This window comes from Microcaecilia unicolor, chromosome 7 (assembly GCF_901765095.1).
Source record: "Microcaecilia unicolor chromosome 7, aMicUni1.1, whole genome shotgun sequence".
NCBI lineage: Eukaryota > Metazoa > Chordata > Amphibia > Gymnophiona > Siphonopidae > Microcaecilia > Microcaecilia unicolor.
Window position 1 is genome coordinate 3872763 of NC_044037.1, and position 14207 is coordinate 3886969.

General features: G+C 46.8%; 1 protein-coding gene across 1 annotated transcript in view; it reads left to right on the plus strand.

Annotated features, from left to right (window-relative positions):
- The window catches only part of LOC115474352 (phosphatidylinositol 3,4,5-trisphosphate 5-phosphatase 2-like), a 73861-nt gene extending 63876 nt beyond the window's left edge, over nt 1-9985 (plus strand). Inside the window, exons 24-28 of the mRNA XM_030209793.1 lie at nt 4185-4340; nt 4796-4925; nt 6717-7365; nt 7971-8092; nt 9793-9985. Coding sequence (XP_030065653.1) covers nt 4185-4340; nt 4796-4925; nt 6717-7365; nt 7971-8092; nt 9793-9880 — 1145 coding nt within the window. The 3' untranslated portion in view covers nt 9881-9985. The remainder of the gene's footprint in view (nt 1-4184; nt 4341-4795; nt 4926-6716; nt 7366-7970; nt 8093-9792) is intronic.
- The last annotated feature ends 4222 nt before the right edge of the window (nt 9986-14207 follow it).

The following is a 14207-nucleotide window of genomic DNA, read 5'->3' on the forward strand; positions in this document are numbered from 1 at the left end:
TCATGGTCTGTTTTGTTGGTGTTTTTTTGTCTGGGTTTTTTTGTATGGTCTATTACGTCAGTGTGCCCCTAGCGAGAGAGAGAGAGACATTGAGGCAGGACCTAGGGATGCAGAGAGAATTGGAGCTCAAAAGACAGAAACAGAGCCATGACCTGAGAGAGAGAGATGGAATCCAAGGTGCACAGAGAACTTGGATATAAAAAGCAAAAAGAGAGCTGAGATCCAAAGGTTCAGGAAGAGTCTGGGTCCAGAGATGCAGAGCCAGCTGAGACCTGAGAGAGAGAGAGAGAGACCTTGATGCAGGACCCAGGAGTGCAGAGAGAGTTGAAGGCCAAAACAGAGAAAGAAAGTCATGACCAGAGAGAGAGAGAGAGAGAGAGAGAGAGAGAGGGAGAGATGGGATCCAAGACTGCAAAGAAAACTTGGGCATAAAAGGGTTCAGGAAGAGCCTGGACCCAACAGCAAGAGAGAGCTAGATAGACAGACAGACAGGCAATTTGAGCTTAGACCCAGTAGTGCAGAGGGACAGTTGATACTCAAGAAGAAGAAAGACAACTGGGTTTCAGTCTCCAGAGGTGAAGACCCTCATTAGGATGCACTGGGTCTCTCAAGGATAGTGCTGGGATGCACCCTCTGGGTCCCGCTTCCCGTCCTGGTATGATCAGCTAATCACATGCTATTTGGGGTAAACACACTGGATTTATAGCACAAGGCTCTGAGCTGAGGGCATGTCCATATTTAAGTTTCTGCCAAAGACCCTTCACTTTCAGCTGGCGTTCAATATACTCATTACCAAGATATGTCTCCAGCATGTTCTCACCATTGAAGCTTTTGTCTTAAATTTAAAAAAAATTTTTTTTTTAATTAGAGTTCCTTTTCTTATTCTCTTTATGATTTGATTGTTGTAAAACCACCTTGACCTTTTGTTAACAAAGGCAGTAAATCAAATTCTAGAATAAACAAAAACACATGCACTGGACCATTGGCATTACAATTTCTTCCACATCACAGTTTTCTGATGCCAATATTTATGTGCAACAGTGTTCCACCAACCATCAAACAAGGATGGGATAAAAAACACGAAAAAGAACGTGCAGATGCAAAATAGCCTTTATTAATGAGACCCGACATGGTCATTGTGTTTCGGCTGCAAAGCCTGCATCAGGAGTCTAAAATAACACACTGTTGCTGCTTTTCTGTGGACTTTAGCAAGATTATCATGTTGTATTAACCAGTGGCGTAGCAAGGGGGGGGGAGGGACAGTCCGCACCGGGTATCAGGTCAGGGGGGGGTGCCCCCTGCCAGCTCCCTCCCCCTCGGCGCATCGACACCCCCCCCCCCGACCAGCTCCCACACCCTACCTTTAAAAAGAATATCGGAATCTGAGGCGAGGCGCAGCGCCTCGCGCCTGCCCTGCACGTAAAAGAAATGTGGACCGTCAGGCCTTCCCTCGCTCTATCTGTCCCGCCCTCCGCTGACGCAACTTCCTATTTCCGCAAGGGCAGGACAGACAGAGCGAGAGAAGGCCCGACGGTCCACATTTCTTTTACGTGCAGGGCAGGCGCGAGGGGCTGCGCCTCGCCTCGGATTCCGACATTCTTTTTAAAGGTAGGGTGCGGGAGCTGGTCGGGGGGGTGTCGATGCGCCGAGGGGGGGATGTCATCGTGCTGCACCCGGGGGGGGGGGGGTGCAATGGCGAACCGCCCCGCCCCGGGTGGCAGCCCCCCCTGCTACGCCACTGGTATTAACACAGTTCAGCAATACTATCGTATACACATATATAAGGACAAGACCAAAGTTCTTTGACTTCCACATAATCTGCCCGATGTTTAAAACCATTTAACCACTCAGGAGTGGCTCCTGGACGGTTAAATGGCACTTAACCGGCTATCCGGCAATATTCAGCGGGGAAATAGCCAGCTATCTCTTGCTGAATATTGCTGGGTAGCGCATAGCGGATAGCCAGTTAAATTTGGCAACCAAAATAGGCCACCAAAATATAACCAGCAGAAGAAAGGAGGTGTTGATGCCCCTCTACAAGTCGTTGATGAGGCCCCACTTGGAGTATTGTGTTCAGTTTTGGAGGATGTATCTTGCCAAAGATGTAAAAAGACTGGAAGGGATGCAAAGGAAAGCTACAAAAATGGTATGGGATTTGCGTTAGAAACCGTACGAGGAGAGACTTGCCGACCTGAACATGTGCACCTTGGAAGAAAGGAGAAACAGGGCTACTATGATATAGATGTTCAAATATTTGAAAAGTATTAATCCGCAAATTAACCCTTTCCAGAGACAGGAAGGCGGTAGAACTAGAGGACATGAATTGAGGTTGAAGGGGGGCAGACTCAGGAATAATGTTTCACAGAGAGGGTGGTGGATACGTGGAATGCCCTCCCGCGGGAGGTGGTGGAAATGAAAACAATAATGGAGGAATCCTGTTTAGAAGGAATGTATTTACGTAATCTTAGTGGACATTGGGGTGGCAACACCGGTAATTGGGAAGCAAAACCGGTGCTGGGCAGACTTCTACAGTCTATTCCCTGATCGAGACTGAATAGATATGGATGGGCTTGAGTATAAATTTTATGGGGCTTCGACATTAGCTTCAGAACTTTTAGTACAAGAAGAGTGCTGGGCAGACTTCTACAGTCTGTGCCCTGAGAATGGCAAGGACAAACTAACTCGGGTATAAAGTATCACACACTATGTAAAATGAGTTTATCTTGTTGGGCAGACTGGATGGACCGTACAGGTCTTTATCTGCCGTCATCTACTAAGTTACTATGGAGAGGCATAATCGAACGGGGGTGCCCATCTATGAGGACGCCCATCTCTAAGGACGGCCCCGTTAAGAGGCGTCCCCGACCGTAATATCGAAACAAGATGGGCGGCCATCTTTCATTTCGATAATATGGTCGGAGACAGCCAAATCTCAACATTTGGGCCGCCCTTAGAGATGGCCAGCCTAAGAGATGGCCGACCTTGGTTTTCGCCTATAATGGAAACTAAGGGCGGCCATCTCAAAACTGGCCAAATCCAAGCCATTTGGTCGTGGGAGGAGCCAGCATTTGTAGTGCACTGTTCCCCCTCACATGCCAGGACACCAACTGGGCACCCTAGGGGGCACTGCAGTGGACTTCATAAATTGCTCCCAGGTGCATAGCTCCCTTACCTTGGGTGCTGAGCCCCCAAAAAACCCCAACACCCACTACCCACAATTGTACAACACTACCATAGTCCTTAAAGGGTAACGGGGGGCACCTAGATGTGAGTACAGTGGGTTTCGGGTGGGTTTTGGAGGGCTCACATTTACCACCACAAGTGTAACAGGTGGGGGGGGGGATGAGCCTGGGTCCGCCTGCCTGAAGTGCACTGCAGTACCCACTAAAAACTGCTCCAGGGACCTGCATACTGCTGTGATGGAGCTGGGTATGACATTTGAGGCTAGCATAGAGGATGGCAAAAAAATGTATTTTTTTTTATTTGTTTTTTTTTGGGTGGGAGGGGGGTTGGTGACCACTGGGGGAGTAAGGGGAGGTGATCCCCGATTCCCTCCAGTGTTCATCTGGTCAGTTCGGGCACCTTTTGAAAGCTTGGTCATGAACAAAAAGGGACCAAGTAAAGTCGGCCAAATGCTCGTCAGGGACGCCCTTCTTTTTTCCATTATCGGCCGAGGGCGCCCATCTGTTAACCACGCCCCGTCCCGCCTTTCATACACTGTCGACACGCCCCCTTGAACTTCGGCTGTCCCTGCGACAGAAAGCAATTGAGGATGGCCAAAATCGGCTTTTGATTATGCCGATTTGGGTGCCCTTAGGAGAAGGGCGCCCATCTCCCGATTTGTGTCGGAAGATGGCCGCCCTTCTCCTTCGAAAATAAGCTGGATAGTCTCCCCCTCCCCCATTTCCTTATGGTTTGCTTAGAACTGAAGAAGGGCCAGTGTGGTCTTGGAGCTCCTGTATAGCTTCCTCGGGATAATTTTTATCTTGGGTAAAGCTATCAGTCTACGGCAATGAAATCAGTGTGGAGGGGAAGGGTGGGATTTGAATTTTAGCTTACCTTGTTTCATTGATAGCTCAAGGGGAATTATAGTCAGGTACTGTAGGTCTTTCCCTGTCCCCTGTGTAAAGTGGGGTTGGGCCTCATTTTACTGGCACATCACTGGGTTGCTCTCTGTCCCACAGGTGAATGTTGCATTGCTTTGCGTTCATTGATTGGAAACACTTTTCAACAGTTTGAGACCTTTCTGTCTCACAATGGTGATGAGACTGGCTCCATTCGTGGCTGGATGAGAGTACGAGTACCCAAGGAGCAGCACAGAAAGCGAGAGCGTCTCTATGGTAAGAAAGCATCTGGGAGTAAACAGTTATGGGAAACCAGTCTACCTCTCCTAAAACAAATCACAAAATAGCTTGAATACTGCCTTTGCCACAAAAAAGGAGAACTTGGCATCAATGTGCCTGCACCATTGCCTATAGTTCCTCCTGCTGGGAGAGCTTAGGACTGCAGGAGCTTGAGATCTCCCATAGTCAGTGCTTTTGCACCATTCCATAAAGCACCTCCTGCTGGGAAACCCTGGGACTGCAGAAGCTGCAAGATTACCCTCTCCCCCTTGCAGTGCCCATGTATAATTCATTACAGTGCCTCCTGCTAGAAGAGTCTGGGACTGCAGGAACTATGTTCTCCCCTTAGATCACCTCCTGCTGGAACAGGCTGTGTGAATATTGTTTGTCTTCTGTGGAAATATCCTGAACTGAAGCGTGGAGGTTAATTTATGCAATGTTTATCTCCTCAGAATGGATTAAGGATGAGTCTATGATTGACGATCCCAAAGGATTGACGGTCGCCAGAACATCCCAGTGTGATGAGGCAACACCATTTCAGGCCCCCTCAGGCCTGCTCACTGAGGGGATAGAAAGAAACAGGTTTTGGAATCAAAATAATTGGTGTATTTGTTTCCTTCAGCTCACTAACAGTGGTTCGGTCCCTTGCATCCCCTGCTCTGTCTGTCTCTGGCCCATTGTTCCCTCCATACATCCTTTTTCGCTAATTTCTAACCCATACCACCTTGTCCACCTGTCTCCAGCTCTGTCATACACCCTCCTCCTGCTCCTCACTCCCCCTACACTGTCCTTTACCTATCTCTATCTTTTCATTCCCACATACACATTCCTCCAGCTGTATCCAGGTCAGTGTTCCCTGTAAACTGTCTCCAGATCCTCACTTCCCCACAGAAGCATAAGAATTGCCACAATGGATCAGACCAAAAATTCCTCATGTCCAATAGAGCTCAATCTAGCGAAATACCTGGCAGATTGTTTTCACGCTATCAGCAGTGTCATTCCCAAGGTCTACCTCAATAACGGTTTATGGGATTCTCCTACAGGAATTTGCCTAAACCTTTTTTACATCCAGAAACAGTAACTGCTTTTACTAAATCATCCGGCAGCAAATTCCGAAGCCTTCATTGAGTGAAACAAAATATTTCTCCTATTTGTTTTAAATGTACTACTTAGTAACATCATATCATCTCCCTTGGTCTTTATATTTGTAAAAATGCCTGACAAACAGTTATATTTATGTTGCCATTTTTATAACATAGACCCTCATGTTGGTGCCACAGAGATGTTCGGGTTCCTATGTTGTCTAATTGATATTTTAGACTTCAGTTTTGTAAAATGGACTTTCCTGCCACATATATCTGGGGCATAAACCTCCATTTATTTGTGTATTTTAAAATGGGCTGTATGTCAGCACATTCAGTTCTAAGATACTACTGGAATTTGAGACGTCCCGACCTAGATGTCTCGTCCGTTTGTCCAACCTGTCTAAAGTGTCCTTCCTGCTACACAGCTCTGCCACCCCTGCTGGCTGCTTCTACCGCTCTGGTTGTTATCTCCTGTGAGCCCCAGCTCCGTCTGTCACTGCTCAAGCTATGGTTTCTTGCTGTATGTATTTGTCTCCCTCCCCCCTCGGGAAGGAAACTGGTCACGGTCCAGCCAATATTCAAAGTGAGTTAACTGGCCGGGAACAGCCGCCGACCGGTTAACTCGCTTTTCAGCAGCACTTTACCGGTTTTCTTCGCTAAAAATGATCAGTTAGCACCGAAGTGCAAGCTGGCTATGTGGGGGTGTTTTGGGGGGCAGTGTCTGGTTAGCTGCCAATATTCAGAGCTAACCGGCGCGTAAATAGCATCACATAAATATCTGGTCTATCTTTATGGCTGGTTAGCTCTGAATATCAAATTAACCGGGTATGCACTAGTCGGTTAAAAAAAACGATGTTCAGTGACGGCCACCGGATATGGCCTGACCTTGAATATCTGGGTTCAACCCTGGCATCAGACATTAACAGCGCTGCCCGCCACTGGCTGAATATCAGGGGGAATCTATACAGACAGTATGAAAACTGCAGTCACAGTCTTACCTCTCTTCTCCTTTTTTTCATGACCTAAATAAGTCCGGTCACCTCCCTGTACGTCTTTAGCTGTCTTTTGTTTCACTCGTGCCCTTTGGCTTTTGGGTTTATCTGATGCTTGTTTTGGCAGTATCTCTAGGTGACTTTGTACCTGTGCTTCTCCTCTGACTCCACCTCTTGGCTCTCCCCATAAACCCTTCATCATCTTTTTGAGGGACTTGGATTGCAACTGTGTCGTAAGGAGTCTGAGCTGCACCACAAGTGGCTAGAGACTGAGGATGGTTTCTTTTCTCTTTTAGAAGTCAGTCCATCAGTGTCCTTTGCTCTTCCAGCAGCATCACCAACCCTGCTTATTTCATCTTTGAGGGGATTCCTATATCACAAACCCCTTTCCCATATTTTGCCGGGTCCCCCAAAAGCCCCAGTGACTGCAGGAACCAGAAAGAAACCCCCTCACACTCTTCCAGATGTCTTGGACGGCACGAAGGCAGCTTTCATCATGTCTCTAAGGTGACACAGTGGCCTCTGGAAGATGTGGAGGTGCATCAGAGCCCTAAGAACTGTGTCCCCAGGATGGCCCATATCCCTCAAAAGCCTTCCAGGCACAGAAGACCAAAATCTGCTATCCTATTGGGGGATCTTGCATGCCAGAGACCTTCAAAGAAGGCATCCCATCCCTCCAACTCCACCTGGACATCAGATGTTGAGGTCCAACTCAGGAACATGCAGGGGCCTATGGATTCCAACCTGATAAAAGACTATTCCCTCACTGCACTGCATATGGCTGAATGTCTCAATGACCTGGAGGGGTCACCCATAAAAGAGACACTAGCTATATCTAGGTGTCCAACAAAGCTTAGGAAGAAGCCATTACGTCAGACCCAGAGTGCACTAGGAATGCTACATGGATTCAAAGAGGACACTAAGGGTCAAGGCAGAAAAAAGCAGGTAACTTATGGATAGTGCAGAAGAGGCAGGACAGTAAATCACCAGAATTTGCCAGCATAAGGGCACCTCCCATGCTGATTCACCTGTGTTTAGGTGTAAGACCGTGTCCTAAAGTACTGTACTATGTTGGACTCTATCTAGGGAAGGCTATATAAAAATATATCTGGCTGGTGTTTATGTAAGACCATATCCTGTGGTCACTGGTCAGCATTATTCATTTATTGCATTTGATATACTGCTAAGGGACTGCACATAGGCATCTAAGTGGTGTATATATTAAAACAGGAAAGGGTCAGGAAGGGGGTGGATGAGAGGTGGCTGACCATAGCGGGAAAAGCTTCCTTAAAGAGATGGCTTTTCAATTGTGTCTTAAAAGGTTGCAACAGTTGGCTGGTTCATAGTGGTGTCAGGCCACCACCAGCTTGCCAGACAAAACTGGTTGGTTTCTGGAGTTTTATCGCCTTTCAGCACCAAACTGGTTACCCCATGATCTGAATGGGGTACAGTAAGGCTCAAAGAGGGGAAGACAGAGAAGTGGGAGCATGGAGGCCCCAGTAGGGGCATTGATACATTACATTTACCTGCTTCCTTTCTTTTTTTTCTAGGCCTCCCCTAATGCAGTAGACATGGATTCCAGGAGCATTGGACTGTGGCTGAGTACATTAGACCTACAGCAGTATGAAGAGGGACTTATAAAAAATGGTTGGAACAGGCTGAAACTTTTCAGGTGATATAGTTAATTCATTCTCTCTCTGTGTGTTTGTACATACAGTGGGGGAAATAAGTATTTGATCCCTTGCTGATTTTGTAAGTTTGCCCACTGACAAAGACATGAGCAGCCCATAATTGAAGGGTAGGTTATTGGTAACAGTGAGAGATAGCACATCACAAATTAAATCCGGAAAATCACATTGTGGAAAGTATATGAATTTATTTGCATTCTGCAGAGGGAAATAAGTATTTGATCCCCCACCAACCAGTAAGAGATCTGGCCCCTACAGACCAGGTAGATGCTCCAAATCAACTCGTTACCTGCATGACAGACAGCTGTCGGCAATGGTCACCTGTATGAAAGACACCTGTCCACAGACTCAGTGAATCAGTCAGACTCTAACCTCTACAAAATGGCCAAGAGCAAGGAGCTGTCTAAGGATGTCAGGGACAAGATCATACACCTGCACAAGGCTGGAATGGGCTACAAAACCATCAGTAAGACGCTGGGCGAGAAGGAGACAACTGTTGGTGCCATAGTAAGAAAATGGAAGAAGTACAAAATGACTGTCAATCGACAAAGATCTGGGGCTCCACGCAAAATCTCACCTCGTGGGGTATCCTTGATCATGAGGAAGGTTAGAAATCAGCCTACAACTACAAGGGGGGAACTTGTCAATGATCTCAAGGCAGCTGGGACCACTGTCACCACGAAAACCATTGGTAACACATTACGACATAACGGATTGCAATCCTGCAGTGCCCGCAAGGTCCCCCTGCTCCGGAAGGCACATGTGACGGCCCGTCTGAAGTTTGCCAGTGAACACCTGGATGATGCCGAGAGTGATTGGGAGAAGGTGCTGTGGTCAGATGAGACAAAAATTGAGCTCTTTGGCATGAACTCAACTCGCCGTGTTTGGAGGAAGAGAAATGCTGCCTATGACCCAAAGAACACCGTCCCCACTGTCAAGCATGGAGGTGGAAATGTTATGTTTTGGGGGTGTTTCTCTGCTAAGGGCACAGGACTACTTCACCGCATCAATGGGAGAATGGATGGGGCCATGTACCGTACAATTCTGAGTGACAACCTCCTTCCCTCCGCCAGGGCCTTAAAAATGGGTCGTGGCTGGGTCTTCCAGCACGACAATGACCCAAAACATACAGCCAAGGCAACAAAGGAGTGGCTCAGGAAGAAGCACATTAGGGTCATGGAGTGGCCTAGCCAGTCACCAGACCTTAATCCCATTGAAACTTATGGAGGGAGCTGAAGCTGCGAGTTGCCAAGCGACAGCCCAGAACTCTTAATGATTTAGAGATGATCTGCAAAGAGGAGTGGACCAAAATTCCTCCTGACATGTGTGCAAACCTCATCATCAACTACAGAAGACGTCTGACCGCTGTGCTTGCCAACAAGGGTTTTGCCACCAAGTATTAGGTCTTGTTTGCCAGAGGGATCAAATACTTATTTCCCTCTGCAGAATGCAAATAAATTCATATACTTTCCACAATGTGATTTTCCGGATTTAATTTGTGATGTGCTATCTCTCACTGTTACCAATAACCTACCCTTCAATTATGGGCTGCTCATGTCTTTGTCAGTGGGCAAACTTACAAAATCAGCAAGGGATCAAATACTTATTTCCCCCACTGTATGTCTGCCTTGGCATATTTCCCTCATGTCCAACACAGGTAACTTCTCTTCTTCTCCCTGTGTAGAAACATCTGTGATGAAGACCTGAGGCAAGCTGGCGTGCTGAGTCCCATACACAGAAGACTGATTCTGGCCAAACTGCAGGAAACATAGGGCTGAGGCAGTTAATAATAACAGGCTCCACAGTGTGAGTCTATCTGGGTTCTAAGCAGTGGTGTGCTGGTAAATTTTTAACAATGGGCTCTCTCTCCAGGCGTAGCCAGCCCTGCAATTTGGGGGCGGTAATACATGTCTCTCCCCCCCACCCATGTGGACACATTAGGCATACCTTTGCTGGCAGGAATGCCGAGCCCCACCAGCCAAAATAGACTGCCACTGCTCCCCACTGCTCTGAGTAGCATGCCAGGACTTCTCACGCGCACGGTCAGAGCATACACGAGAAGTCTCGGCCTGCTGCTCAGAGCCAGAAACAACCAGTGGGGAGCAGTGGCAGTCTATTTATTAGGCCAGTGGGGCTCAGCGTCCCTGCCAGCAAAGTAAAAGGGAGTTCAGGAGGGGGCTCGAGCCCACATTTTGGGAGCAGGTTGTTAAAGTAGCCACATGGGGCCTATTTTAACAACCAGCTCTTAAAATTCAACAAACGGCTCTCGCGAGCTGGTGAGAGCCCGCTCCAGCACACCACTGGTTCTAAGAGTCGTGGTCGAATTGATTAGCAAAACAAAAATAAACAGTTTTTCAAAGATGTGTTAATAAGAGTATTCACTGGATTAAGTGCCAAACAAAACAAAAGTGGCAACATGGAGTCTTTCTCATTAGATCTTGATGTTAGGAATGATAAACTATCCGTACTTCAGATAGAGTGTAGTTTACCACACTTCAAGATGAACCTAATGAACTCAGTCAATCCATTTTTTTTTCCTTTTGGTAATTTAACTTTCAACTTGATTGTAATCGGCTTTGAACCTTTATTGGGAGTTGGTGGAATAAAAATGCTACATTACATTATTTTGTAAATTTCAAGGCACCTTATTATCTAGGTATGTGGTCTGCATCAAAGGGTTTCTTATGGTCAATGCATGCTCTTCTGTCTTTACAGTGTCTCATTCACGATGCTTGACATAGAGTTAAAACAGTATTTAACATCACTCTTAATCCAATTAATCTTTAATGTAGTCAATCAAAGCAAAAGGGGAAACAAATACTTACTATTGAGATGCACTGGAATAAGAGTTAACTGCTTCTGCAGACTAACAGGCTTATTTTTGAAAGGGATCGCCAGCGATCTTCCGACACAAATTGTGAGATCGCCGGCGATCTATCAATCCCAGCCAAATCGGTATTATCGAAAGCCGATTTTGGCCGGCCCCAATTGCTTTTTCGTTGCAGCGCCGGCCAACCTTCAAGGGGGCGTGTTGGTAGGGTAGCGAAGGCGGGAAGGGGGGCGGGGCGGGGTTACGAGATGGCCGGCTTCACCTTATTATGAAAAATAAAAACGCCGGCTCAAACGAGTATTTCGCTGGGCGGACTTGGTCCATGTATTTTTAGGACCAAGTCCCAAAAAAGAGCCCCAACGGACCAGATGACCACCGAAGGGAAGCGGGGATCACCTCCTCTTACTCCCCAAGTGGTCACCAACCCCCTCCCACACACACACAAAAAAATTAAAACATTTTTGGCCAGCCTCAAATGTCATACCCAGCTCCCTGACAGCAGTATGCAGGTCCCTGGAGCAGTTTTTAGTGGGTGCAGTGCACTGTGGACACAGGCCCATCCCCCCCTACCTGTTACAGTTGTGGTGATTAATGTTGAGCCCTCCAAAACCCCCCAAAACCCAGTGTACCCACATGTAGGTGCCCCCCTTCACCCCTTAGGGCTATGGTAATGGTGTAGACTTGTGGGCAGTGGGATTTGGGGGGGGGGGGGGGCTCAGCACATGAAGGAAGGGTGCTATGCACGTCTAAGCTAATTTTGTTTTTTTTACAGATTTTTAAAGTGCCCCCTAGGGTGCCCGGTTGGTGTCCTGGCATGTCAGGGGGGCCAGTGACCTACAAATGCTGGCTCCTCCCATGGCCAAATGCCTTGCATTTTGCTAGGTTTGAAATGGCGGGTCCGGTTTCCATTATGGCCGAAAATTGGCCATCTCATCTAAACCCAGCGAGCGATTTGGCCGGCTGCAAAGATGGCCGGCCATCAATTTTGCCAGCGCCATTCGATTATGCCCCTCTACGAGTCCATTCTTCACCAGCCCTCACAGGCAAGAGAGGCTGCAGATTCAGCTACACACTGGCTGGTAATGTTTATTTTAGTTTATTATTATTAGAGTTTTAAAAAATTATTTTATTTACCCTTTTTCAGTAGTAGCTCAAGGTGAGTTACATGTCCCAGGAGGGCTCACAATCTAAGTTTGTACCTGAAGCAATGGAGGGTTAAGTGACTTGCCCAAGATCACAAGCAGCAGCAGCAGGATTTGAACTGGCCACCTCTAGATTGCAAGACCAGTGCTCTAATCACTGTTGTAAATACGTATTGCTGAAAACACAATTAAGAACAAAGAACCAGAGAACAGTACAAACACAGAAAAATGTGGGGAAACCTGTATAAATAACTCAGTGTTATAATAGGAAATAACACATCCCTGCTATAATAATTTTGTAGTCTTATCATGCTGTACGGAAAAACCACTAATAATGGGGAAATTATAAGTGGTAAGGAGAATTCTCAGAGATATAACTCACCCATGCGAGGATATCCACTACAAGGTGGATTACTACCAGCTTCTCAATCACCGAATATTCCCACTGGTTTATAAGCACAACAGTGTGCCGACGACCCGCCCGACCCCCCTCCCGCCGCCAACCCACCGTCGCCGTCGCCTGTCTTTGCTGGCGGGGGACCCCAACCCCCGCCAGCCGAGGTCCTCTTCTTCTCGCAAAAGGCTTCCTTCTGTTTCTGACGTCCTGCCTATGACGATGGGAGCAGTACAATGAACAATCTCATGCAGCAAAAGAGCTTGATGTCACTTGGTATGATCGTGTGGTTAGGAACCCCTTGAACCAATTGAGAACGTTGCCTCCAATTCCGAAGTACTCGAGGATATGTAGTAGTATTCCGTGATCAACCATGTCGAAGGCGCTGGACATATCAAATTGTAGAAGTAGTATGTTCTTGCCAGTAGTGATCATTTGTTTGAATTTAGACATGAGAGTAACTAGTACTGTTTCAGTACTGTGGTTAGACCGAAATCTTGACTGGGAGTCGTGTAGTATTGAGAATTTGTTTAAATAGTTTGTGAGTTGTTTGGTTACCATTCCTTCCGTTAGTATGGTTATTAAGTGAATGGATGCTACTGGCATGTAGTTGGTTAATTCACTAGCACTTTTCTTTGCGTCTTTGGGTATGGGGGTGAGTAGAATGTTTCCTTTCTCCTTCGGGAGGAGTCCATTTTGTAACATATAGTTCAAGTGATTTGTTAGGTCTGTTATAAATTGTTGAGGGGCAGATGTCATGAGGTTGTTTGGGCAGATGTCTAATTTGCAATGAGGTTTGGCAAATCTTTTGAGCGTTTGGGAGATATTGTCCTCCGATAATATCTCGAAGTTGGTCCAAATTCTGTCTGCTGGGTATACACCAGGGTCTGGGTCTAGACAGTCAAGGAGTTCGGCGTAATCGGTGGTACTGACAGGTATTTTAAGTCGCAATTGTACAATTTTCTCATTGAAGTATCTCGCAAGATTGTCTGCTCCTGGTGTATCTTTGCTGTTGGTTGTGACTGATGTAGTATCTATTAGTTTGTTCACGAGTTGGAAGAGTTTGTGTGTGTCCTTGTAGTTTGGGCCAATTTCAGTTTTGTAATATAGTCTTTTAGTTTGTCTTATAGTATATTTGTATTTTCTTTGAAGTTGTTTCCATGCGTTAAGTGTGGGTTCATCTTTCTTTTTATTCCATGTGCGCTCTAACCTTCTGACTTGTGTTTTAATTTTTTTCAGTTCTTCATTGAACCATGGTATTGAGTTCTTTCTGTGTGAGGTTCTGGTTTGGATTGGGGCAATATTGTCTAATATTGATCTGCATCTATCCTCCCATGCTACCCTAGAGGATCTGGATTTGAGCTTTCTACCTAAGAGCCTAAATTTGGCTTCCAGAACCTCTCTCCCACACTTTCCTATGTCATTGGTGCCCACATGTACCAAGACAGCCGGCTCCTACCCAGCACTATCTAAAATCCTATGTAGGTGAAGCGTGAGGTCCACCACCTTCGCACCAGGCAGGCAAATCACCAGGCGATCCTCACGTCTACCAGCCACCCAGCTATCTGTATACCTAATAATCCAATCACCAACTACAACAGCTGTCCTAACCTTTCCCTTCCGGGCAGCACTTTGAGACATATCCTCGGTGCGAGAGGATAGTGCATCCCCTGGTGGGCAGGTCATGGCTACAGGAGTACTTCCTACTTCACCACGGTGATGCTCTCCTTCTA